The sequence below is a fragment of the Vicugna pacos genome, chromosome 18, assembly GCF_048564905.1.
Source record: "Vicugna pacos chromosome 18, VicPac4, whole genome shotgun sequence".
Lineage (NCBI taxonomy): Eukaryota > Metazoa > Chordata > Mammalia > Artiodactyla > Camelidae > Vicugna > Vicugna pacos.
This window is the reverse complement of record NC_133004.1, coordinates 29,326,817-29,353,775: the sequence shown is the minus strand read 5'-3', so window position 1 is coordinate 29,353,775 and position 26,959 is coordinate 29,326,817. Positions and strand designations below refer to the sequence as shown.

Here is a 26,959-nt window from a genome sequence, read left to right as displayed (position 1 = left end):
CTTTCTCCCCGACCCAGATCCGATTCGGCCCACTGTCTTCCTTTTAGCAGCTCCCCGAGCCCCCGATCCTGTGCTCTGTGTGTTAACGCTCCAGGGCCAGGCTGGCTCAGGCCCTCATGTTTCAGCAGCAGCAGCTGGTGGTGGAGAAGCAGCAGCAGCAGGCCCCCCTGGCACCTGCAGGCCCTTCTCACATCTCACCGGAAGCTCAGTGCCAGCCCTCGGGGGCCACCCCACAGAGCCAGAAGAGGCTTCCAAACCCCTCAGAGCAAGACCAGCCCCTCGAAGACCCTGAAGGTGAGCTTGTGTGAACAGGAAAGGGGAGAGTCGGGGACAGAAAAGAGGGGAGGTTTAGCTTCAAAGTCGGTTTGTTAGAAGCCGTTATGGTGGGGTAGCGAAGCCTAAATGAGTTAATTGGAAAGCACTTCGAATAGTGCCTGCTGTGTAGTTGAGCCCGCTAGAAATGGCTTGCCATCATTTTTACTGCTGTCCTTTTCGAGAACCCTAGATGCAAATAGAGGAGTTAGATCCTTACCCAGTTCTGTTAACTTTGATGAATTGCTTAACTCGTCTGAGCTTCTGTTTTCTCATCTGTCAAATGGGACTAATAACACCTACCCTGTTACATCACCTTGTGATGAGAGGTTCCCATCCCCATTATTATTAAATCATACCTGGTGATGTTATTGGCTCACGGGTGGGCCAACTGGATAAAGTAAACAAGCAAAGCAGCCACGTGGGAGAGAGAATAGGGAGTGGTGGGGACTGTGGCAAACTGGAAAACACACGCCTGATCTGAACTGCTGTGGTAAAGCCTGCCTTGTTTACTGCTACAGTATCAACACAGAGCATAGCTCAGGGGAAATCAGTGGCTGACAATGGGCCCTGGAGAGTCTTAAACAGCCATTCTCAACTCAGTAAATATAGATGGAGTGAATGTGTGCTGGGCAGGTGTGAGGAACAGAGAGAGTTACAGTTAATAGTCTGGGACGTGCCCATGTGATATACAGCTATTTGGAGTCCAGTGCATCAAAATCTTGGTTTAGTGCAGGGAGAGTCAAATAAACGAATGTGGCCGATGACAGAAAATCTTCGAGAACCACTCTCCGAAAAGCCCTCCAGCGCCAGCACCTCGTGGCAGCCTCTAACCTCTGGTTAGAATGTCTATGTCAAGAACACTGACCTTGGAAATCTTGGTCCTCCCCTTGATGCGGGGAGAGGGGCGTTCCTCAAGGCCTTTTATTGGTTCACAAAATCTACACTGGAGTCACATCCTACTCTCATTTAACTTCCACCAATTCATCTCCCCAGGCTTGGTTGGGCATCCTTCAGGCTACGTGGTGTATTCAACAGTAAGTGGATGCAGTCAAGCCTGAACCAGAGCTACCACAGAGCTGACACTGTATGGCACTTCCTGTGTACCAGGCACTGTTGTAAGCACGGTGCAGGCATGAACTCGTGAGATATTCACAACATTCCCGGAGGTGGCTTGCTGTTGTAACATTTATTTTATTTTTAAGGAAGAGGAAATGAAGGCAGGAAGGTCCATGGCACCCCCACCGCAGACACACAAAGCCAGTAAGTGGCAGCTCAGGGACTCCAAGGCAGGTCAGCTGTGGGACAGTAGTTCTGTTTGCACTTTGGTGGTGATGCCCATGAAAGCGCGTGACCGACTTTCAGGGGCTTCCCAACCCGTGTAAAGGAGCAACGCAAGGCATCACGTGTTCTCAGGGTTTCCAGGGGGAGTTCTGCCTCGACACCATTTCCCCCTCACGTGACAGCTGTTGACTCTGCTTTAGAACTTCTCTCCGGCCTTTGCTGCTTCCCCATCATCACGATAGGGAAGGCTGAGCAAGTGATGGCGAGTACGTGTGTGCAGACAGAGCCTCCCCCCTTGTTATTTCTGCACTCAAGGCCTTTGTGGCCTGAAGTGTGGCCTCCATCCCGGCGTCAAGGGTGCATGTGAATATTTAACCCAGAAAGCGTGCAGAGAGTGTTTACCTCACGCCAAGGGCATCCAGAGCAGGGAAGGCAGGCGTGCCAGAGACGGGACCAAGAACCAAGCAGAACCAAGTGAGTGGTACCCAAGAGGGGCCGGAAGTGCTCAGGGACCCGCACCTGGAGCCGGCTGAGCTGCGCTTGTTCAAATAGGCTTTTGAGCCCCTCTATCCCTGCTTTCTGAGCTGCCGGAGAGGCAGGCACATCTCACCTGTGGGTGATGTGCTTCCAGCCCCGAGCCCACACTCCGGAGGGTCCATCGCACACGGATCAGGTTATTGCTTGCATTTCATCGACAGATGGGAGTGACTGTTTAAGTAGATAATTCAGAGCAGTGCTGAGGGACAGCTCGATACTGATCTCTGATGCTAATTTTCATTGACTTTTCCTAGAGCTGATTAGAGAGACCAAAGCTGGCAGCTCTTCCTAAGGAGAGTGTTCTCAGGGCCACTGAGGGGGGTATAACTCAGCGGGTGCCAGACACACTTGGCTGTATGCATGGGGCCCCTTGGAGCTGGGCAGGGCTCAGCCTGCCTGGACCGACGTGCCTGGGCCACTGGGAGGGGGTCTCTCGAAAGCTACCGAAAAGGAACAGCAGTAACTACGCGAGTCCACTGCCTGCCCTAGCCAACCCCACCCTTCTTGGCAGGAAACCGAGGCCTCCCTAGAACTAACCCTGGGGCAGCTCAGCGTCCAAATGCCCACTTCCCGCCCGGCCCCTCCTGTCCAGGACAACCCCGTCCTGTCCAGGACAGTCTTTTCTGAGACAGCGCTCACTCTCACCATGTTTCCAGCTGCCAAAACTCACCTTCCTGTTTGAAGCCAATGCCTCCATTCAAAGGGTTCATTGTAACTGGTGGAGGTGGGGAGGGTGACAGAGGAAGGAAAGGAAAGAAACCTAGACAGAAAAATGCCAAAGAGGGACAATGACAAAAGAAGCCCGCACAGCAAACCTCTGCCCTCCCCTTTCTTTATTAATCCTCATAATCCTGCTACGCAGGCTCCTTAGTGTTAGTCCCACTTCACAGATGAGAAAACCAGGGTACAGCGGCTAAGCCGCTTGCCCAAGTACACACAGAGCAAGGGGGAGCTCCAGGCACTGGGCCCAGGCAGCCTGGCAGCAGGCTGGGCGTGGAAGGTGGAGGCCACAGAAAGGTCACAGCGGCAGGGAGGGTCTGGACTGGGCAGGGTGATGGCTGTGGGCAGTGAGCAGAGGCTCCCTGAGACCTCCCCCCATGCCTGTCCCCTCAGCTGAGCTCACCGTGGTGGGGAAGATTTCCTTCAATCCCAAGGATGTGCTGGGCCGCGGGGCAGGCGGAACGTTTGTATACCGGTGAGTGGCAGCCGGGCGCCGGGCTGGAGATGGCCCCTGTCCCTTGGAGAGCCATTCTTTCAGAGAATCCCCAAGGTGGGTGCAGTTCCTAACTTTCTCCTTCATCTGCCCTCTGAACCTCCGCCTGCCACCTCCCAGGGGACAGTTCGAAGGGCGGGCGGTGGCTGTCAAGCGGCTCCTCCGTGAATGCTTCGGCCTGGTCCGGCGGGAGGTGCAGCTGCTGCAGGAATCCGACAGGCACCCCAACGTGCTCCGCTACTTCTGCACCGAGCGCGGGCCCCAGTTCCACTACCTTGCCCTGGAGCTCTGCCGGGCCTCGCTGCGGGAGGTGAGGCCAGCGCTCGCTCGGGGACGGCGGGGGGGCAGGGGTCCCGGGCCACAGAGTGACACTCTGCCCCTTGCTGTTCCTCAGTACGTGGAAAACCCAGAGCTGGACAGCTGGGGCCTGGAGCGAGAGATGGCGCTGCAGCAGCTGATGTTGGGCCTGGCCCATCTGCATTCCTTACACATAGGTACCAGCCGCCTCCCGCCCTCCATCCCAGCCCCTGCCTGTCCGGCTCAGCTCTCAGGTCTGCTCTGCTCTGCTCTCACAGTGCACCGGGACCTGAAGCCAGGCAATGTCCTCATTGCGGGGCCCGACAGCCAGGGCAGAAGCAGAGTCGTCCTCTCAGACTTCGGCCTGTGCAAGAAGCTGTCTGCCGGGCGCTACAGCTTCAGCCTCCGCTCGGGCATCCCTGGCACAGAAGGCTGGATGGCGCCCGAGCTCCTGCAGCTCCTGCCCCCAGACAGCCCCGTGAGTCATCCTGCCACCCTCGGCTGCAGGATTCCCTCCCTGCCTAGCGCCTCTTCTGTCCGCGCTCCGTTTCACCCACAGTGTGATCTATAGTCACTCCTGTTTCTTCACCTGTAAACTGGGGATAATTCTTCCCTTCTTACCTAGAGCTGTGGTTCTCAACCTGGGATGATTTTGCCACCCAGGGGGCCTTGGGCGACGTCGAGATATTTTTGGTTGTCGCATTTGGCAGGGGAAAGGGAGGCTTGCTACTGCCATCTAGTGGGGAGAGGCCAGGGATGCTGCTAAACATCCCACAGTGCACAGGACGGTCCCCCAGGACGAAGAGTTATCTGGTCCAAAATGTCAATAGTCCTGAGGTGGAGAGACCCTTAGCTAGAAAATACTTTTCATCTCTACTGTGCTGCAGGATCACTGGGGAACTTGAAAACATTCAGGTGCCCAGGCCCACACCCAGTAAGTCCGACCTCTGGGGATTTTAACGCATAGCCAGCTTGGAGAAATCCCAGATGTGGAGGGTTTGGGGAGCACTAGATGAGCTGAAGCACAGAGTAGTATCTGGCCCCCAGAGACACTTGAGTCCGAGACCCCAGGATTATAGATTTTTGAGTCAGTGTGTGGTAGAGGTCACGGGCATGAATGAGAGTAACACTCAAGGACAGTCATTAGGCAAAGCCACCCTGACCCTGAAGTCGAGCTAGAGGTAGCAACCTGGCGGCCCAAGGACCAAAGCACTGGTGTTCTGAGCCTGTTCAGGTTTTGATTTTTTTTTAATGAGTGGCCAGTATTTTACCTTTCGGGAAATTCCACTTGGAAGTCTGCATTTCCGGACTTTCTCAGAAAATCAAAGCTCTGCCACCCGAGAGGGTCCCCTGGAGGCAACCAGCTGGAGCTAAGTGTCAGCAGCCACGTGTGGACAGGGCCAGATCCTAGTCCTCACTGCCTCAAAGCTGGCCAGCTTCAGTCAGTTCTGTCACCCACCAGCCCTGGAGGTATGACGCTTGGAAACCCAAACTAGAGGCTCAGTGGGACAAAGATTTGGGGTGAAAACCACGGGCCCCTTTCAATGGTGCAGAGGGTGAAGAAGCTGCCTCTTGGGAAGCCTTTTTGAATCCTAGTCTGAACCAGATCTGCATCAGCTGTGAGAGATCCCAGCCAGGCAGGCTTCCTGGAGCAGAGGCCGCCTCCTTATGCCCACCCCTCTGGCCCCCAGACTAGCGCGGTGGACATCTTCTCTGCAGGCTGCCTGTTCTACTATGTGCTTTCCGGGGGCAGCCACCCCTTTGGGGAGAGTCTTTACCGCCAGGCAAACATCCTCGCTGGGGCTCCCTGCCTGTCTCATCTGGAGGAAGAGGCCCATGGTGGGTGAGGGGGGGCCTGGGCTGGTGGAGGAGGGAGGAGGCTGGGCAGGGGCTGGGTGGGCCTGAAGCCATCCCTCCCTCTTGCACCAACAGACAAGGTCATCGCCCGGAACCTGGTGGAGGCCATGCTAAGCCAGCCATCGCAGGCCCGCCCCTCCGCTCACCAGGTGCTGGCCCACCCCTTCTTTTGGAGCAGAGCCAAGCAGCTGCAGTTTTTCCAGGTCAGGGGGAAATCCTGGGAACGGCCCCAGAAAGCCCCAGGTTTGGGCCCTGAGCAGCAGGAAAGGGGAATCCAGAGTGGCTGGAGGAAAAGAGATTTGTCTACCTGCTCCAGACAGCCCGGCTCCTTATCTAAACCAAGACAGAGCCCAAACTAAATGTTGCCACCTGGGCACTGCAGTCTACTTATTACCACTTTCCCAGCCCAACTGCCCCTGGCGTGAGAATACTCCCCATTCCTTTCAGCCCTAGTTGTCACTCACACTATTCCTGCCCCCACGGCCCATTGCACTTGTGTGACCTTGAGCCTCAGTTTGCTTATCTGCAAAATGGGAACAGCACCTCCATCACAGGTTGGATTAGACCTGGCACAGTGCAAGAGAAACTGCACTCCACGGGCAGCAACAATCCTTATCCTAAACCTGAGCAGCTTTGGCTGCTCCACTCCCCCAGCCATAGGACACCCCTGGCCTGTGGCCTCCGACACTGGTCAGGAGGCTCAGGAGCTCTGTGGGTCCTAGGACGTCAGCGACTGGCTGGAGAAGGAGCCTGAGCAGGGACCCCTGGTGACTGCGCTGGAGGCGGGAGGTTCTGAAGTGGTCCGGAGAGACTGGCACAAGCACATCTCAGTGCCGCTGCAGACAGGTAGGGGCCAGAACCAGGTGGCCAGGAGGCCAAGGGGAGCTCAGCGGGGACAGCTGTGTCAGTGGTTTCCCTGCCCACAGATCTGAGAAGGTTCCGGTCGTATAAGGGGACTTCAGTGCGAGACCTGCTCCGCGCTGTGAGGAACAAGGTGCGTCCCGGGGCTCGGGTGGGGCCTGGACGGTGGGGAGGCTGGTCCAGCTGAGCCCGGGCCCTCTGCTCCAACCTCAGAAGCACCACTACAGGGAGCTCCCGGATGAGGTACGGCAGGTGCTGGGCCCCGTCCCCGACGGCTTCCTCCAGTACTTCACAGCCCGCTTCCCGCGGCTGCTGCTCCACACGTACCAGGCCATGAGGAGCTGCGCCTCCGAGAGCCTCTTCCTGCCCTACTACCCGCCGGCCTCGGGGGCCAGGGGGGCATGCCCAGGGGCTGCCGGGAGCTGAACCCCCACCGCGGGCGGAACACCAGCGGAGGCTTGGCGGCCGGGGATGGCGGAGCCACGGTGCGGGCAGGGCCCAGGTGCGCGCGCCCCGCAGGGAACACAAGAAGAAAAGGACGATTCACACGTGTTTAATGTATAAAGGCAAGGAAAGGACAGTCCCGAATCCAATAGCAATATTCTGTACAATTCATATGGTGGGGTTGAGAGGGACGGGGAGGAGGACACAGAACCCACACCGGAACATGTACAAAAATAACTTACACAGAGCCCCCACCCGCAGGGATGCCGGCTCTCACCCCAGCCCCCAGGGCTGGGGGGCACGTTATACAGCAGCACCACGGGAGCTGACCAGCGTGGGGCCAGGTGCTGGTTGGGGAGAGGAAGGTGCCAGTCCTTGGTGGGGGTCGGGGGCTACGAGGAGGCCTTGAGGCGGTTGGTGGCGGACCGCGAGCTCAGCAGCTTGTCCACCATGGTGCGCGCGTAGCGCAGCCGGCTGGCCAGCTCCTTGGAGCAGCCATACTCCTCCAGGAGGCTCAGGCGGTACGTGCGGAAGTCCCGCTTCTCGTCGATGTAGGTCACGGCTGCCATCAGTGGGCACAAGATGAGTTTGGTGTGGTCCTGTGAGAGGAGGAGAGGAGGGCAATGGACAGACAGGGGGTTATCAGTGACTGAAGATCCAGCTGCTAGTGTGTGTGTGTGGGGGGGAGGGAAAGGACCCCGGCTGACTGGGGGGTCCCACCCCACTTCACTCCCTTCTACTGCCTGCCACCAAAGACATGTCCCATGCCCCCCACTGCCCACCCAACTCCGTGGGCCCGCTGAGAGGCACAGATACCCCGCCCCAACTCCCCACGGCCCCGTTCACCTGCGGCTCACCTGGAAGAAGTTGATCTGCACGCAGCCATTACTGAGGTGCAGGATGATGGCGCTGCGGGTGCGGAACCAGGTGCGCAGGTAGGGCAGCCGGGCTAGCTCATCGCCTTCGCGGGGCGTGATATTGGCACCCGCCTTCAGCAAGTGTTCGCTCATGTAGTTTCGGAAATACTTAAGGAGGGTGATCTGGGTGGAAAGCGAGGGAGGGAGCCCACAGTTAGAGGCCGTCCCCTGGCACATCCCTCACTGCTGGCCACACCAGGCCACCTGGGCCAGCCGGCGCTCACCTTCTTTATCAAGGAGTTGGGATGGGAGCTCACGGTGAGGTAAGACTCTGTGCCATCACGCTCGATGTACTGCAGGCTGTCCCCGTCATTGTAGAGGATAAGGCGCGTCGAGTCATTGAAGAGCACCCCCACGCTGTTGTCACACAGCTGATACCCTAGCAGTAGGTGGAGGGAGACCTCAGAAAGGGGGAGTGGGGAGCAGGGGGGCATTGGGAGCTGGAACTGGGAGGCCTGGGATGGAGACAGGAGAGTGTTGAGAGAAGAGGACTGGGAGCGCCGGTAATAACTCGAAGGGGCGCTAGGCCATTCCTGAGCCACCCACCCACCCCGGGAGAAACGTACCGAGGCCATACTTGTCCGAATAGTCCACCCACTTGCTGACCCAGAAGATGGGGATGCAGGCGGGATCCTCAGCCTCCTCTGGGGCAGAAACAGACAAGACAATTGGTCAGGATCAGCCTCTTGCCCTCTGGGGCCCCAGAGAAGAGGAAAGAAGGGCCTCTGCCAGCAACAAGCTCAGACAGGCGGCATTAAAGCAGCAAGTCCACTCCTGCGTTCAGCTGACCCATTTATCAGGCCTGTTGTGAGCCAGGCACTGTCATGGGCACACTGAGCAATGACAGAAGCCCAGCCCTCACCGAGCTTGCATTCTGGCTCTAGGGACACAGACCAATCAAAATATGGACAAAACATTTAAGTTACTTCTATCACGGTGAGAATCAGTGAGCTTTGAGTGATTAAAAAATTGTAAGAAGATAGACAGTTCGAGATACATGAAAATGTTATATATACTCCATGCATGCAACAATCCCTTCTTTTAAATACAATAAATATGGAGACTATAGAATATGTTGCTGAGAAGTGTTATGGAGAAATATAAGGCAGGTAAGGGGGAGAGGTGCTACGATGAGGGGCAGGGAAATGCTCATGGAGGTGACACTGGAGCAGACACATGAAGGAGGGGAGAGAGGGAGTCATGCAGACATCTGGAGGAAGTGCATGCCAGGACAAGGGAACAGTGTGAGCAAAAGCCCTGAGGTTGGAGCATGTCTGGGGCTGTTATTTCCCTTGTCTTGTATTCCTCTGTAAGCAATTCCCTGAGCAGAAGAACTGACAGGTGCAATGTATACACGTAGCATATGGCGGTGCTGGAAGATGGGGCACTTGTGGAGACAGAACAGATGACTCATAAAAAAGGAGGAGGGGGCCTTGGAGGGCCTGGGCCACTTGGCTCACTCATCTGGATTGTACTGCACAGGAAATGGGGGGCGTAAAGGTGTCATGGAGATGGGGGCCTGGACAAGCCATGGGCACGCTGGGGCTGAGACCTCCCTGCCCTCTCCAGATGTCCCTGGACCGTGGTGCCCACCTTGCCTCACCAGCCCCCGCTCCGAGGGCTTGGAGGCGTTGACGCTGTGGAGCTGCTGCAGCATGTCGCTGAGGTGGCAGTCAACCGCCTCACTGGTCTCCCGCACCACTGGCTCCTCTTTTTCCCGGGGACGCTCAGCCACGGGGTTCTCCATGCCTGGGAAGAAGATCAGACATGGTCGTTAGCTGGGCACAGAGGCTGCAGGCTGGGAGGGCACGGGACCCCCTGCCGCAGCTGGTACTGTCCCCAGAGAAAACTCTGCTGCCACTGCTTTGGGTAAATGGAGTCAGTGCCAAGTTATCATGTGACAGTGCCAGGTGCTCACTCACTGGTACCTCCAGGGCCAGGCCAAGCCCTGTAGGAAGGCTTCCCGGCCACACACAGCCATAGAGCTTCAGATGCTCAGACCTCTGACCCAATGCAGGGCCCGGCAGGACACCTCTGCTCACTCAGGGAAACAGCTTGAAGGCACAAGCAGCTTGGAGCTGCCCGGCTTTAATCTAAGAATTAAAAGCATCTTCAGCAGCCAGGAAAATGGGAGGGCTCAGTAAATTGCAACTCATCAGCAAGATGGATTAAGCAGGCATTTGATGAAAATGTAAGAGATTTCCCCCCTAAAATTTGCTTTATGTACTTATCTGTAACCAAAGTCTGAAAAGATACACACTGAAATTTTAACATTGATTGTATTTGGGTGGCAGAAGCATGGATGATTTTTATTGTCTTTACGCTTAAATGTTTAATTCCTTCCCCACCAACATGTGCTAGTTCTTGTATAATATGAAATTCTTAAAATTTTTAAAAGATCTGAATTTTCAACTAAAAAACAACTATGCTGTGATAAGGACTTAAGTGTGAAATGATAAGATGTTTAAGATTTGCTTTAAAAACTCTAGCAAAAAAGGGGGGGAGGAGTTGGAAAGGATAAAAGAAGTATGGGCAAATGATTATCGAAAATGGATGCTGAATACGTGGGGATTCTTGTATTCCCAAAAAAGTTCTACTTTTGGGTAAGTTTTTAAAATATGTTTTATGTTCAAAAATTAAAACCAAAAGAAAAAAAGGCAATCATTAAAATAACAATATTATATGATAGCTCTAAGAATAAATATCCCTGAGTCCATACATACATAAATATATAAACAAATCAACGGGAGAGAAGTGACAGGTCTTCCTTACGGAAGGATTATAAGTAATAGATGTGGAAGGAGCAAGAAAGAGAAAAGTCACCAATAGAACACCGCAGTTAATAATTGCTGCAGGCAAGGTCCACCCTGGATGCTAAGATCAGTGGGTGTAAAGTTTGAGGAGAAATAGGATTGCCTCGATGTAGCTCTCAACAAGGTATTAATTAATCACAAAGGGGAAAACAGCAACTCTGCAGTGGAGGCACCACCTTAAACAAGTGGTCACACCACAGTCAAAGGAAATATTAACATAACCAATGAAAATGTCAAAAATCAAAGCTGAAAGAAAAAAGTAATCCTTAAAACAGCAGTATTATAACCCAAGCAAATGAACTGATGTATTACATTGGTGCTATATCCACAGAAAAATAAAGTATTTCGAGTGTTTTGGGGTTTTTTTTGAAATATATTTTATAGGCAAATAAAACTGCAAGAAAATAAAATATCATTTCATAACAGTAACTACTTTTTATGTTGAAAATTTATGTATATAATGTAAGGAAACAAAGCTTTCAGTGTAAGAGAAAAGAAATACAAGTATAAAATTAAAGAAGTAAAAAAATCCTATAATAGTATATTTAAATCAGACACTTACAGATTACCAAAAGAAAAGTATTAACGCCAGAATGGAGAAAAAGATTGCTGTAAGACAGGATTACATCAGTGTTTTATTTCCTGAACTCGGTAACTGTGTCGTGTGCTGTGGTATGTAAAAGAAGCTCTGTTTTAGGAAATACACACTGAAGTGCTAAGTGGTAAAGACCAGGATGTATACAATTTACTATCAAATGGTTCAGAAAAAAAATTTATATAGACAGATAGGGAAAGCAAATGTAAGTAATGTTAATTGGTGGAGAAAAGGGGATATAAGATACAGGAAGTTTCTGTCTATTCTTACACTTTTTGATAATTTCAAATATCAAAATAAAATGTTAAAAAAAATGTGAGTCAGAAATAGCAGCATAAACTCAAGGTTCCCTCCCTCCCAATTATGTATTTCCTAATTCTGTCTTCTGAAGACACCTCGAAACAATGACAATCCATGCAATGGGATGTGATTTTGTAAGAAAATGTCCATTCTTTTAAAGAGATGCCTACTGAAGTTTATGGGGGTAAAATGATAAAATATCTGGGATTAACTTCAAAAATATTTCAAAGGAACAAAAAAGGAGTGATGACACAAACATGGCAAATCTTGATAATGCTGAGTCTGCTGGGGATGGAGGGGGGTCCACTGCCTTGTACTTGAAATTTTTCATATTTTTTCCCAACGAACCACTCAAGGTGATAAGAATTTTTCAGGCATGGCATTCAGTCACTCTCATCTTCTAGGGCATGGTAAGGTCTGTCCTTCCTGCCAGAGCCCCAGGGAAGAAGGGCACTTTGCCACATGAGGATGGGGACCATGGATTCAAGGACTGGGGCCTGTCATAGTGGCCACCTGAGCTTTGAGGCCATCCATTTACACACCTGAAGCCTAGGCTCTCCTGGGGTCCCCTGTCCCCCCAGACCCTGGCTTACCTTTATTGAGGACTGTGAGAGGCTTCCGGGTGCTGGGATCCAGGCTGCTGGGAGCAATTGAAAACCTCGGTGGAATGGTGAGGCAAGTGACAGGGAGGCGCGCAGGGATATAGCCAGAAGTGAAAAACTCGTCATTGAGCAGCTCATGAATGGTCGGCCGGGCAGTGGGATCTGTCTGAAGCATCTTCTGGATGAGGGAGGCGGCCACGGGGTTGATGTGCTGGAGTGGAGTGGGAGAGCCATAAGCAGGACGTGATGGGGGACCCGAGTACCGCACTGCCACAAAGAAACTGCAGCCCCACTGCCCTGGTTTCGACTACGCCACGTTCAGTGGCTGTAAACAGGTCAAGTTCCCACGGTCAGCCTTCCTGAGTCACCAAGTGTCAGCCAAAGGTGCAAAAATGATCGTTTCTCCTTCCTCTTGAAACTCAAGATTAATTTGAGGTCATTTTCCCCCAGAATTCGCTCCTGCATAATTAAAGTGGCTCACTACTAGAGCAGCACCTGAGAACACAGGCTCAGAGGTCATAAAGACTGGGTTTCAGTCCTGGTCCTGCCCCATAATGCTAGCTGTGACAACTAAGCCGACTTTCTGTGCCTCTCTGTCTTTATCTATAAAATGGGCACACAGCACCAGGCCTGTGTGCACAGGAGATTCAGCCTCGTGCAGGTCGGAAACACAGTAACAGCCTGGCACCAAGTGTGCACTTACTATGTGCCAGCAAAGGATCCTAAGCATTTCCTGTATATCAAGTCATTTAGCCCTTACAAGAACACCCTTACAGATGAGGAAGCTAAGGCACAGGGAGGTTAAGTGCCTAAGAATACACAGCTAGAAAGTGGTGAAGCCAGCACCCACCGAGGTAGTCGGCTGCAGCACCCACACTCGGAACTGACTCTTTGTGACATTCTCCATCTGTCCTTATAGAGATCGGGCTCTGGGCTTCACACAAGGCAAGGACACCAAACTGGAAAGCAGCCGTGTGCCAGGCTGTTGCAGGCCACCCCTTTCAACGCACTTACGTTGGTGGTTGTGAAAGCACACCACTTTGCGCTCACAGTGGTTCATGATTCTGTGAGCACTTACTGTATGCACAGTGCTTTGGGGCAGTGACTCCATTTTACAGATGGGAAACTGTAGTTCAGAAGAACCAGGCTGTTTGTCTGTTGTGATCTGTCTGCTAAGTGGCAGAGCCCATCTGAATCAAGACAGTCCACTTCCCAGGCGTGAGCAGCACCTCTGCATCTTCCTCCTACTCCCTTCCCATCCCACCTCCTCTCTTTTTTTTTTCTAACACATCTTTTGGGATATCTACCCAACCTTTGAGGATCTATAAACTCTCTCCGCAGGATAAAATGCTTTTGTGCACATATGTCAGCTTCTGTATCCAATTTCAGACATGGACCCTCTAAAGCTCTGTGACTGCCCCAGAGGTTGGGTTGACCTACCTCTGTCCCCAGGATATGGCTGAACTCAGTAAATAGCTTTGGAAGAAAAATAAATTTAAAATATATTTAAACTTAAAATGTTTTTAGTCACCTTGGGGATACTGTACTCATTCTTCTTGATCCGGAGGTAGGTTTCTTTTAGGCAAGAGGTCTCAAAAGGTGGTTTGCCCACTAACAAGGTATACCTGTAAGCACAAGGAGGGGTTTGGCTCAGGGCTCCCAGCCAAAATCCAGATGCAGGAGGAATCATCTCAGGGCCAGAACAGAGGCCAGGCATCCTCTGGACACTCACTCTGACTCTGGAGCCTCTGAGGACAGCTCCAAGTCCCCTGAGCAGCCCCAGGAGCCCGGACACTGGCAGGAGGAACCCTCAGTAGGATACAGGTGATGAGATGGGATTCTCATGGAACAGTGACTTTTCAGCTCTAGCCTGCAGTAATCCAGGGCCCCAGAGGCTGCCAGCCAACACAAAACAGGTCAAATTGGGTAGGCCACCTGTTCCTACAGAGACAGCTCCACAGTTAATAGTTCTGTACTCAAGGCTGCAAGTTTTCATTTGAAAAAGCTCCACTGCAAAGAAGTGGGAAAGCTGTTGCTATGACTCATTTCTAACTTTCCAGGACCCAGGCCACAACAAAAAAAGATAACACCTGAACAGGCCCAACTTCTGCCCACCACTCACCCACCCCGATGACCCTGATTCAGACAGACCACAGGACCCCCTCCTGCCAGCTGTAAGTCCTGGCCTAATTCCTCCTGCCCAATGCTGCTTGCTAGCTCAGGGTTCTAATAATTTCCTGTGTATGGAAATCACCAAGGGACGGTGTTAAAATCCGGATCCTGATCCAGCCTCCGTCCTGAGATCCTGCTTTTCTAACAAGTTCCTAGATGGTGCTGCTGCTGGTCTATGCACCACACTTTGAATATCAAGGGGCTAGAGTGAGTTTGCGAAGATTCTCCCTCCCCTTCTTCCCCAGTCTCACAGCCCCGGCTGCAGGAGTCCTACAGGGTACACCAGTGACAAGAAAAGATATGGAAATGAGGCTTCATTTTGGGGCATTCTAGCCTCTGGAGCAGCCTTTCCATAGGCAGAAAGGTCTACAGGATAAGAGCTGCCAGGTGAGATGTCCGAAAAGGCCCCTGCTGAGGCTCGGTGGGTCCTGAGACAACTTCCAACTTACATGATGCACCCAATGGACCACACGTCCACCTCGAAACTGTGCCCTTTCTTGCTCAGCACCTCAGGAGCTATGTAATTAGGTGTCCCGCACAGGGTCTTCTTCCGTTCCCCGTCATACTCGACTTTGGTTGCCAGTCCAAAATCCCCTGGGACAGAGGGAGGAAGAGGGGGTACTCAGACGCTAGCCTCTGTCATGTCAATGCAGACAGCTGGTTCAGGTGTAACCAACAAGAACCAGGGTCATTTGATCCCTCGAGCCTCTAGTCCTGGTGTGCAGCAAGCCGTGCCCAGGAATCCTCCCACCCTGCTGGCCCCAAGGAGGGGCCTTCCCAAGAACCCTCCTCACCCCTCCCCTTAGAAAGGAGGGCTTTGCTCCTAAAAGGGATTTGATAGGGATAACAAAACTCAAATGCCTTCAGGGATCAAGCAAGTAAATTTCAAAACTGCTACTTGGCAAGTTTGTGAGGAAGTGATAGGGAAGAGTGGGGACTGTGCCAAACCAGAAGGCATCTAAAGGGAACAGCTGCTTTTCAGTCCTGCAAAGAGCTGCCCTGAGGGAATGCTGTCCCTGTATATTCCCTGTACATGCTGTTTAAAAGGTGCTCCAAATCCAAAATTTTACATCAAGTTTCCGAATTTAAAAAATGAAAACAAATTCAAATTCTTCAAAAAACAACATACTGTGTAGGAGCATACACACAAACACACAAATGCATCTGTAGGCAAGATACTCGCTTGTGGCTTTGTTTTAAATTTCTCTGCTAGAGAGGATTCTAGAGGCAATCAACAGCCCAGATGTCCTACCATCCTCTTCCTCCCTTCCTTGTCTCCTTCCCATGTCCCCTCTCCCACTTGTAGTGTCAAGTGCCCTGGAGGCCCAGCACCTCACCTATTTTCACCTCCAGATCCTCGTTCAGGAAGAGGTTGCCCAGCTTGAGGTCTCTGTGAATAACGCGGTTTCTGTGCAAGTACTGGCAGCCAAGGACGATCTGCCGCAGATAGTAGCGGGCCTCGGGCTCAGTGAGTGCTTTCCTCCGCTTGTGCAGCTCCAGGAGAGACTGGGCGTGGGGAAAGAAGGAGGAATGGGTAGTCGGTACTCAGGCCCAAGGTGGGGAGGGGGTGTCATTAGGTAAAGGCAGCCCAGGGCCCCCATTCTTTCTCCAGGATAACAACGATCTAGGCTCTCCCCTAAGCCAGGCCACAGCCGTTGGCAGCACCTCTTCTACCACCAAGTCCCGTATCTGGGACCTCTCTCCCAGCCCCACTCCGGAAGCTCAGGGACCCCAGTATCCCCGCCCCGGGCCTCGTCGCAGCAGCAGATCCCTTTCCTGACCCCCCTCCTCCCCGGAAGCTCCCAAGTCTGGCTCCAACCACCCTTTGCCTGACCCAACCCTACTCCGGAAGGTTCCGGTTCACAGTACCCCTTTCCTGGGACTCCTTCCTTAGCAACTCCGGAAGCCCTAGGGTTCATCAGCAGGGTTCTCCCATGACCCTCGCCTCCCCCACTCTGCCCAACTCCCGGCGTCCAGAAGCTGCCTTCCCTAGAGGCAACATGACCCGGGCTCCACCTAACCGGAACTACCCCCCCCACCCAACCGCGGCCCCGAGTGCCAAGCACCCTCTCTCTATCCGAGACCCTCTCCATCCCTACCTCGAGGTTCCCAGCACTTCCTCTCCAGCAGCTCCGAGACCCGGGGGCGCCCCTTCCCCAGCAGCTCCGGGTCCGGGCGCCCCAACCCCAACCCCCAGGCAGCTCCAGTCCCCCAGCAGTGACACTCACTCTCCGGCGGCAGAGCTCCAACACCACGAACACGAAGTCGTTGTCCTCGAAAAAGCCATGGAAGCCGACTACGTGCTGGTGGGCGAGGCTGCGGTGAATGGATATCTCCATGGACATCTTCTCCTTCTGATGCGGCTTGAGCAACAGCGACTTAGGCACGATCTTGCCCGCAAACACCTCCTTAGTATCCGCGTCCGAGATCTCGAAGCACTTGGCAAAGCCGCCCTTCCCCAGAAAGCGACCCCGCAGATAGCGCCGCCGACTGCGCGGGTCCACTAGGACCTCCGGGATCTCCTTCGCCTGCGGGGCAGCCGCCGGTGCCCCGGGAGCTGCAACTCCGGGGACCCCGGCTTTCCCTGGGTCGGCTGGTGCCCGCGCCAGCTTTCCTGCAGTTGCCGCCGCACTCATGTTCCCAGAGTTGCTCAGCAGACCTAGCAGGGTCTGGGCAGAGGATTGGCACCGCTCTGCCCCTCCTCGAATTCAAACGCGGCGCCGGGAACGTTACAAAAGCCTACGCGCTACTGATTGGCCGCGGGGATTTAAAATCCAAACCCGCCCGCCGCGCGGCACTATGGGAGCGCTCTGCACCGCAGCCGCCTTTAAACTCCTATCCAGCCCGTGGGGGAAAGTTGATTGACAGGTACTTGAGGACGGAAGACACGTGGGATGCCTGGGAAACCATACGCAGCGTGGGGAGGCGGAGACCCAGCCCCAGGAGATGGGGAGTTCAGGGTTTCTCCCTTTCTCTGCAGTGCAGCCGGGGAAACTCCGGCAGTTCACGTGCACCTCCTGCAGGAAGCTTTTCCTAGCTGCTTCCTCCACCCCCACCCCACCTTCTACTTTATAAACAGAACAGTGACCTGGCAGCGCCAAGAGATAGCTTGGGAGAGCCAGAGCACCCGCCTCCGAAGTCATCAACTTCTTCCAAAGTCACCCCAATAAACTAAAATCTAAGTAAAAAAAGGATGCTTTCCAGGCAAATGCACCTTCATGACAACCCCTCTACTCCTCTCCTTCAAACAGCTGCTCCTGAGCCTCTCCGGATTACAGAGCAACGCTACTCAAAGTATGGTTCAGGGACCACCAGCATCACCATCACCTGGGAGCCTGTTAGGAAGGCCAAGCTTCAGGGCGCACCGCAGATCTCCAACTCAGAATCTACCCAGTGATTCCTACGTATACTGAAGTTTGAGAAGCACAGTCCAGAAATCCCCATTCTGCAAGAAAGTTGTCTGGCTGGGCCACTGATCTATTTCCCAGTGCCTAAAATAGTGGACCCTTGATGGTTTGGTAAGAGAGAAGGCTGGTTGACAGAATGCCTGGCAAACTGGTAGGCCAAGGCCAAATTTGGCCTGCAGGGGTATTTTGTTTGGCCACCCACTTTATAAAATTTAGATTAATTTACAGCACTCAAAAATCAAGAGAGCTCACATAAAAATTCAGATCTGTGGCTTTTCCTTAAAAAACAAAACCCCAAAAAACAACTATTAGCTGTGGCAACTCTTTCCTACATACCTTCCCAGTCTGCCAGAGTTCCCAGCTACCATTCTTTGCCCATTTGCCTGTCTGGCTTCTGTAGATACTCGAGTGGCAACACTGCAATAGCAAATTATCCAAGTTAGAAACCCTTTAGTGTCTGTCATATCTTTGCTAGAACTCAACAGAAATCAAAGAGATACATCTCTTTATCTGACTCCCAATAAACTGAAAGGCAGTGATGACATCTTTTCTATCCCATGTCCCAAGGCCCCAGCACAATGCCTGGTAAAAAGGAGTGATAAAAATGTTTGCTAAATAAAAAGAAGTGTTTTTTAATTATTATTTTTTAATCCCTGTGGTGTGTAATATTCTGTTTTATCTTTTTATAAAGTTGAATCTATATACCAAAAAAGCATACCTGTCTTGGTTGTACAGCTCAGTGAATTCTCACAAACCAAAGACACCCCATGTAAACAGCACCCAGACTGAGAAAGGGAACACTACCAACATCCCAGAAGTCCCCCTTGTGCCCTGTGTTGGGGGCCCCAAGACCACGCCCCAATTTGATGATTCGCTAGGAGACCCACAGGACTCAGCATAGAGACCTACTTAGAGAAGGCTATCATTTATCACAGCGAAAGGCTACAAACCAAAATCAGCAAAGGGAAAAGGTGCATAGGGCAAAATCCAGAGGAAACCAGCCCAAGCTTCCCCGAGTCCTCTCCCAGTACAGTCACACAGGCCACATGTAATTCCTCCAGCAATGAGCATGACGTGTGAAGTGCGGTCTACCAGGGATGCTCGTTAGAGACCCGGCACCAGGGCTTTTACTAGAGGCTGGTCACGCAGGCACCCTCTGCCTAGCACACGCCAAAATTCCAGGTTCCTGGAAGGAAAGCAGGTGCGCCACATAAGCCACACCGTTTGCACAGTTTAGGCCCAGTGATCAACGCTGATCATTTAGGGAATGGTGAGAACCCTCCTGAAATCCAAGCACCCAGATGCCAGCCGAGGGCCAACTTGCAAGCGGTCTTCCGAAGGAGGGCAGTCTCAGGCCTGCTTTCTTGGCTCTTTTCTGCACAGTCCACCCCCTTGGTCTCCGGCCAAGTCTTCTTTAGAGCAAAATTATCATCGGTAGGACCCCAAACACAAGGATGAGACCAACCTGCAATATGGTCTCAGTTATGCCAATTAATGTAAATCCCACTAACCATAAAAGTTTATCTTAGAAAGCCAGGCGGCCTCCTCCTCAGTTTCTGCATGACTCGTTTTTACCTGGCGCACGGCATTGACTCAGGCACAGCTGTGGCCGGTAAATTCAAGCTGACCCGAAGCCTTCCAGGGCTGAGGCAGCGTGGTGATAGTGCAGAGACGAGGTGCAATTCCAAAGGGTACATGTGATCACTGAAAACGAGTTCATGTTAGAATACCTCAACTAGAGCGTACGCTAGGCAGGCCGTACAGGTTATCAGGAACCCCCTCTACTGCAGCCTCCTGCCTTGGGGCCTCCTGCACAAGTCTCCAGTCCAGTCTGAGAAATTCATCCAGTCCTTAGCTTCTGAGAGAGTGCCTGAAGACAGTCAGTTCCAAACAATCTTGTTTGTCCAGGAAACCAGGTTACTCAGCTCATGATCTCGTGAGTGTGGGAGACACTGAAAGGTGTTCTGTATGGAAAGTACAGGAGCCAGGCCCCTTCTGTTGTCACATTCTCAGCACAGGGATGATCACAGGCTCAGCCATCTGAACCGAAAGCATTCTCAAGCATGGAAAGGCAGTGCCAGGAGTTTTCCTTCATAAAGAGGAGAAAGCTTCCAGATCAGTTCTGACCAAGATCATAAACGTTCCCCCAAGCTCCCCAAAGCTCTCTAGGTGCCAGGTTTCTGTTTTTTCTCATTGTTACAAAATCAACATGCCCCAGAGATCAGCGATCCTAACTTTATATTTTTTCCATCACCTATTATTCTCATCCAGGACTTTCATCCAGAAGGGCTATATGCAAGAGGCACAGAAGTATTTTTGCAGATAAACATTTTAATACAATTGAACCAGAAAGACAGATTCAGGAATTGATTCGGATAGGCTATGGGCTGAATTGTGTTTTTTCCAAATTTACATGTTGAAGTCCTAATGGTCAGTACCTCAGAATGTGACTGTACTTGGAGATACAGCCTTTAAAGAGATGATTAAAGAAAAATGAGGCCATCTGGGTGGGCCCTAATCCAATATGACTGGTGTTCTTCTAAGAAGAGATTAGGAGACAGACAACACAGAGAGACAACCACGTGGAACACAGAGTTGAGAAGGCTGCCATCTGCAAGCCAAGGAGAGAAGCCTTAGGAGAAACGTGCCGACACCTTGATCTTGGACTTTTAGCTTCTAGAACTGTGGGAAAACACATTTCTATTGGTGGCTTAAACACCAGCAAGCCACCACGTCTGTGCTATTTTGTTATAGCAGCCCTAACAAACCAATAAGAGGATGAAATCCTGAATTTAAAAAATTTCGAAGTGGGTTTACATAACCTCCCACCCCTGTTAACCAGGGACAGCCTAGAAAAGATCAGTCCCTTTCTGGAGACAGCTACACTGAATAATCAACCTACCTTACTAAGGTGTGTATACTGAGGGAGAGGTGAGGAGGCAGAATCAAAGTCACAGGCTATCTGTAGCAAACTGCAACTAATCCAGAATGCCGAACACACCGGTCAGCAGCAGCGAGCCATCCCCCAGAGAAGGCCCAGAGCCTGATCTGTCAAAAGCGGGTGGAAGAGTCAGAGCCCCTGTGATGTGCCCTCCTCTCACTTGCAGCTTTTGGCAGGGATCACAAGTCAGGATGCAATTCGCCTCGGCATCAGATATAAAGAGCTGATCAGCAGCTTGGTTTCAGATGGTCTCATCAGAGAACAGACGCTTTCCCATGGGCATCTGTACGTGACTCAGGTGGTACAGCCAGCATCCATGATGTATGTTTTCATCATTTAGAGCCCTACTGGAGGAGTCCTAAATCTCCAGTGGTCCCAGCATCTGTGTCCTATTCACGGAGCCCGAGTCTGCTTTCAGTTGAGCATAGCTTCTGCTGAGGCTGAAACAGTGCATGACAGCCAGTATCAGGGGTCAGCTTAGAGTTGGGTCCAGGCAACTAGGATCAGTGAATTTGGGGTTCCAAACAAGCCAGGTGCTTTTCTTCGGCAGCAGCAAAGGTATGCTGCAATGCCAGACAGCCATGGTCCACGTCCAAGCAGCAGCAAGGTTCCTTTTTATCTTGTCAGTCTTGGAGCCCAAACTGACCCACTCAAAAATATGTACATCAGACTGGACAGTCATCAGCTTCTAAGGGTCAGATATTTGATTTCAACAGAGGCTCATTAGCAATTTAACTGCTTTTTCGAATACAAATGTATATTTCCATCCAGAGATTGCCTCTCTTTTCATGTCATCACCCTCTTTCCAGAGGCTCCAACAGACACAAGTCACAGAGAAAATCATTGGTTATGGAGACATGTTCTGGTTCCAATATCCAAAGAATTTAAATTCCAACCCATCCACCAATGGCAAAAGCAAGGAAGCTGTATCCCACCAACACCTTCTTAATTTTATTGTATTCTTGCATGTTAGTTTGAGATGGTTCCTCTAGCATTTATGAAATTACAAGCATGTAACATTTTAAATCAATTTTATCATATACTCAGATACAATAGCCACAAAAGACAAAGGCATTTAAAAAAAAAAACTTCCCATTTTTTTTCATTACAAATTTATTCAACCCCCTGGCAGTAAATTCAGCACCTACAGGGTTATCATTACAGGCCTGCAGTGTTCATTCTTTTTGCACAGGCCCCCTTTCAGTAACAACCAGCCAAGGGTATCCACTATCATATTTTAAGCAATTAAATCGAATTAAATTAAAAAAAATTTAGAGTGTTTTTCATTTCATTCAAAGGCTTGTTGAGCACCTACTGCAACTTCAAGTGTGTTTTATTTATTCCATTAGGAATATTTACTTTAAAAATGATGAAGCATTGAAGAAACTGTAATTCCCTTTCATCCTTTAACAGCTGCTTTCACAGTCCCTCCTAGTCCTTGTCAACGTCGAGTTTCAGTTTTGTACGGCTGCAGCTGGGCCATTCAAAGCCAGTCCATCTGCACAGGACCAGCAATAACAATGCTAACAACAAGCCCTTACGGACCCACTACACACCAGGCATGAGGCCAAGAGCTTTACAGAAATTACCTCGAATCCACCCAAAGACACCAGGAGAAAAGGACTACTATTCCCATTTGAAGATGAGGAAATAAGTACTTCTGTATTCCGTTACTTGCCCAAGGTCAGGCAGTCAAGAAGTGGTAGCAGAGTCTGAATTTCGACCCAACTCTGCTGACTCCAAAGCACACCTGTCTGCACATGGCCTCTCAGGGCCTTGTCTGTCTGGCAAGAACCAAATCCCAGACTCATTTGGTTCACTTGCTCACTCCCTCACTCCCTCCCTCCTACCAAAAAGCAATGTGATGTGTTGGTTAAACTCATGGACTAAAAAAATCCTGATCTCAAACACCAGCCCCACCCCTGACTAGCTGTGTGACCTCAGGCAAGTGACTTAACCTCTCTGTGCCTCAATTTCCAGGTCTATAAATGAGGGTAATTATAGCACTCATCTCCTAGGATTCTATCTAGGAGGTTATGTGCCTATCTCCTAAGGTTCTTGTGAAGAGATTCTATGAGCACAGTACTTCAAGTAGGACCAAGTACATGGTGGTGGTGATGGTGATGGTGATGGTGATGGTGGTGGTGGTGGTGGTGGTTATTATTATTGAAATAAAAAGAACTTGTGCCTATTCCCAAGTTGCTTAAAGTCATCAACAGGCCTTTTCAGTTCCTGGGCTTCTCACATTTCCTTTTTCTCCCCTCTCCTCTGGCCACATTGCTTCCTCAGGCTTTTGCTACTTCCATCGGAAGTCACAAAGTGCACCCAGCAGACAGCAAAGGCTGAGATGAATGCAGCTGAAGAGACAAGTTGGTAGGACCAAGAACACCCATGGGCTTCAGAGCTAAGGTCTGAAGGCCAGAGAGGTGTGGACTCCGTTCCCGTGTCTCTTTCTTGACTGATTATCATATGCACCAACCGTCTGCCTGACGCCCACTGGACTTGAAGATACAGAAAAGGCTATTTAGCCTCCTCAGGGAAGCTGGACGTCTGTGCTATCTCTTCTCACTTCAGGGTAAGGGTCAGAGTGCATAATAAAAGCAGGTGTGGCTGACCCACCGGCAGAAACTGCAGGAAAGCAAAGGACTAACTTGACAGAGCAGCAAGTGTAGTCCTCAGGGCCAAGTGCTTTGCTGCATAAAACATGGACTTTGCAGCCAGGGAAGACTTGGCTTTGATTCCCGCTCAGCCATTAATTAGCTATGTGACATTGGGCAAATTTACTTAACCTCTCTGAAGATTGGTTTCCTTGTCTATATAATGGGTTGTAAAAACCCCTACTTTTTTGACGGTTGGGAGGAGTAAACGTTTTCTAAGAAGTGCCTCGCACCCCCTAGATGCAAAGCAAGGACGGGTGATTTCTTTTCCCCATCTCCTCTTTATAGTGAACCAGTTATAAAGGGAAAGGTGGTCTTAATTTCATTTTAAATTTTTAAAAAATCTAGGAATGCTGCACCTTGTAGGGTTTCACTTCCTAATAATAGTGGAAGGTCTACATAATAGTATAACACACCTAGTATGCTATAGGTGCCGCCGTCCTAGTAACAGTAGTTGTACCGCTTACCGAGCGCTCACCATGAGCCTGTACTCATGATTCTCATGTATGAATGCATTTAATCATCGTAACAACCCTGACACATCTTCCCCATTTTAAGGATGAGAAATCTGAGGTTCCACAAGGCGAGATAACTCCCTGAAAGGCACAAGCAGTGCTGGGACTTGATCTGCTGCCCCCAGCACCCACACCCTTCGCTGCTAGGGTCACCCTCAAGAAGGGCCCCTCAGGCCTCCATCAGAGAAGTCTACTTTGTTCCCTTGGCTAAGCTGTAAGATCCCTGCAGGCAGGGACTGGTTCTGTCTTACGCTCCACGAGGGCAGTGCCTGGCACTCAGTAGTGGCACAGTAAGTACTTGTCAAATGAATATACGAGTGACATAGCATGTGGTCAGGGCCCCCACTTCCTATCCCTAAAGAGCAGCAAGTATATGTTCTACAAAAGCACAACCCCATCACTGGGACTTTAGCAGGGTTTCAGTGATCATGGACCTATGGGAACTGGTCCATGCTGGCAGGACATTTTGCTGACACCTGTTTTGAAACTACCAGACCACTGAACACACTGTTTCAGCCCTGCCATTTCAGGAGTCTCACAGCTCCATAGAAGCTACCCCTAGGAGATCAGCCAGCTAGATCTGACCACGCACAGCAACCACCCAGTTTTGTTAGATGCAGTCTGTCCTGGAGAACAGCTGAGGGCAAGTCAGAACACGGCTGAGCTCTGCGTTCTGGACACCCTGAGGGCTCTCACCAGCCAGATCAAGATACCAAGAAAGGCCTCCCTAGCCAGCAAGATCCCTGCTTTATAGCTGAGAAACTGCCAAGGATGTGTTAACAGGAGCAATGTTTGTCTGATTCATTCCAAGTCTGCCATCACCCAGATGGGCCAGAGTGACTAAGAATGGGGCTGCGGCCTGGGCTCTGAGTGAACTGGCTCATGCAGAAGTGACTAATTCAGAAGCCACCACAGATCCCAATCAACCACAAGGTCCCTGTGCAGCTACATGGAACAGAATCGGTCAACAGGAGGCTCACAAGTCAACCATTCAGCCTTGTTCCCAGCACCCAGGATCCTGCAACATGAGACTTATCTAGGGTAGGGTGGAAACTAGGGGGAGAGGGACCCACATCCAGGTAATCACCCCATTAAGTATGTGCTGGATACCACAGGCTCATGTCTGCCCTCTTAGGAGCTCACAGCTAGCATGGGCTCAGATAGGAACACAGGGACACAACTACAATTCCACCTAGACGTTGACAAGGATCCCCCAACACACACACACACATACACACCGGCAATAAGGTGCTATGGGGTCCACGAGGAAGCAGTTTCAGGAAGAAGAGCACCTTCAGATGGCTCTTTATTGAACACCCTACTTTGGCTAAGCAACATCCTCTCTGTGCTGCTAATCCAGGCCCAGGTACCCCTCAGAAGGTACTCCCCAAGACCAAGAGTAATGAGGGATTGAGGGGCTAAGGCTGGGAAGGGAGACGGAGAAAAGTGAAGATGTCCAGAGAAAGGGAAAGTTCTGAACTTGACACCTGATGATTCTTCCTGCCCAGCACCCATTCTTCTCCTCTTCTGGTAAAATCACCCTCAACTACCAAGTCTCAGTCCATGTGGGTTCACGTCCCAGGCCCAGCCCATCAGTGTATCCCATCTTCCTGGCCACAGTGGTTACTTGAGTCTGGATACCTCCTCGATTTGGACCAATGAGAGACAGGTCCAGGGGTTTTATCAGGGAAGAGGAGCTCTTTCTATCAACAACTGAAGCTACAGGGTCACATTGTAAAGCCTTGAGAATGAAGCCAGTTCACAAGAAAGCAGAGTCAAGAGCTGAAGAGAGACAGCTGCCTGCTGATGCTGTGGTCAGTCCTAGAATCCAGCCTGAAGCCACATCTAGACTTGGCCCTATCAGCTACATGAGCCAACTAGCCCCTCTGCCCTAACCAACCAAGGTCTCTTCCATCTGCCTGCTCTTCTGGGAGTATTATGAGGACAAAGAGATTTTCTTCTCTGTGGTAATAAAAGTAACCGTCTGGTGATAGACTGTCCCTGGGGTGAGAGCCACCATGGAGACAGAGTCCAGCTGGCTTCTCCCAGGACACACACGACTGTCAATACGCTTTCAAACCGTATCAGTCCACAATGATAGACTTGTTTACTATTTGTAATAGGTATTGTTTTTGTCTTCCCAACACTCTGTTTTGGAAATGGGCTCTGCTGTTTCTCCACCGTGGGGGGATGGAGGAAAGGCCATGACCTGGATCGGGTTAATCACAGGGCCACACGTCCTTGGCCACAGCGACTGATCCAAGAGGGCACGGGATTCCCGACAAACCAGTGAGAACCTTTCTCTGAGATTTTTCCAAATTAGAACTGGAGGGAAGAAATCTTTCTTTCAGGGCCCCCAAGCTGGGAGGATGCAAGTCTGGAGCTGTCAGCTGCCACGTGCCCCAGTGCATGGAGAAAGCCCAGTGGCAGCAGCAGAAAAGGAAGCCAACACCCAGGCCTGGGCGAGTCTGCTGGCTGTCTCCCTGCATCCATTCTCTCCCTCTCCTCTTTACTCCCAGAATCTCCTTCCTCAGACTCTTGGCTGCCCAACTAGACACTAAATTTACAGCCTCCCTTGCAGCTCAGCGTGGCCATGTGACAAGATGGGAACCTGGGTGCCAGATGACATCATGGAGCCCAGCCACCTTCCTGCCCTGGACCCCATGCCTATTGCTGCACAGGTGAGAGAAATAACCTTCTACCTTGTACTGAAATCGACTTTTGCCACTATATTTTGATGGTCTCTTTATTACAGCAGCCTGGTCTATACTTTTACTAAAGATGAAAAAGATAAAAACAAAGAGCCCTGATGGGGTTGAAATCTCTAGGTATGGTTGTCCCTGCACTGATAATAGGTTATTACTTACAGAATGCTTCTAAGTGCCAGGAATTCCTTAATATCTACACGTAGTATCTCATTTAATAAACTCTCCGGGATGCTATTGTCCCTCCCACCATACAGCTTAGATGCGAGGGCACAGAGAGACGAAGTAACCTGCCCAAGGTTCATGTTACACGGCTTCTCAAACTAGTCTTCTCCATGATTTGTTGTGTAAGCCAATAAAACCCCTTTTATGATTAAATTGGTTCAAGCTGGATTTCTGTCGCTTGCAACAAAGCATTCTAATTGGATTTTTGTCTAATCTAGTTTGTTTATTCCTTTACAGGATGCCAGCCATGTGGTACAGAATTGTAAGACACCATTCAATGGCTGCAAGCAAGACAGTTCTCCCAA

The 26,959-nt window shown here is 51.0% G+C and overlaps 2 protein-coding genes across 2 annotated transcripts in view; one reads left to right on the top strand and one right to left on the bottom strand.

Annotated features, from left to right (window-relative positions):
* The window catches only part of ERN2 (endoplasmic reticulum to nucleus signaling 2), a 17,591-nt gene extending 10,641 nt beyond the window's left edge, over positions 1-6,950 (top strand). Inside the window, exons 13-22 of the mRNA XM_072942147.1 lie at positions 126-302; positions 3,252-3,328; positions 3,467-3,656; positions 3,741-3,840; positions 3,922-4,121; positions 5,335-5,482; positions 5,576-5,703; positions 6,223-6,346; positions 6,427-6,494; positions 6,575-6,950. Coding sequence (XP_072798248.1) covers positions 126-302; positions 3,252-3,328; positions 3,467-3,656; positions 3,741-3,840; positions 3,922-4,121; positions 5,335-5,482; positions 5,576-5,703; positions 6,223-6,346; positions 6,427-6,494; positions 6,575-6,787 — 1,425 coding nt within the window. The 3' untranslated portion in view covers positions 6,788-6,950. The remainder of the gene's footprint in view (positions 1-125; positions 303-3,251; positions 3,329-3,466; positions 3,657-3,740; positions 3,841-3,921; positions 4,122-5,334; positions 5,483-5,575; positions 5,704-6,222; positions 6,347-6,426; positions 6,495-6,574) is intronic.
* Positions 6,899-26,959, bottom strand: PLK1 (polo like kinase 1). Its single transcript, XM_006201208.4, has 10 exons — positions 16,433-26,959; positions 15,542-15,710; positions 14,654-14,798; positions 13,564-13,657; positions 12,024-12,243; positions 9,316-9,471; positions 8,289-8,366; positions 7,947-8,101; positions 7,663-7,845; positions 6,899-7,404 (listed from the first exon to the last, which is right to left on the bottom strand). Exons 1-10 carry the CDS (start codon positions 16,838-16,840, stop codon positions 7,198-7,200), a joined length of 1,815 nt encoding a protein of 604 aa, XP_006201270.1. The 5' UTR covers positions 16,841-26,959; the 3' UTR covers positions 6,899-7,197.

Bases quoted from the DNA above. Each gene is read 5' to 3' on its own strand.
- PLK1 (XM_006201208.4), bottom strand. From the start codon at position 16,840: ATGAGTGCGGCGGCAACTGCAGGAAAGCTGGCGCGGGCACCAGCCGAC. The intron at 15,711-16,432 runs GTGAGTGTCACT...CCCCACGCCCAG, and splicing joins TGGAGCTCTGCCGCCGGAGA to TCTCTCCTGGAGCTGCACAA. The intron at 14,799-15,541 runs GTGAGGTGCTGG...CCTCTGTCCCAG, and splicing joins GGATCTGGAGGTGAAAATAG to GGGATTTTGGACTGGCAACC.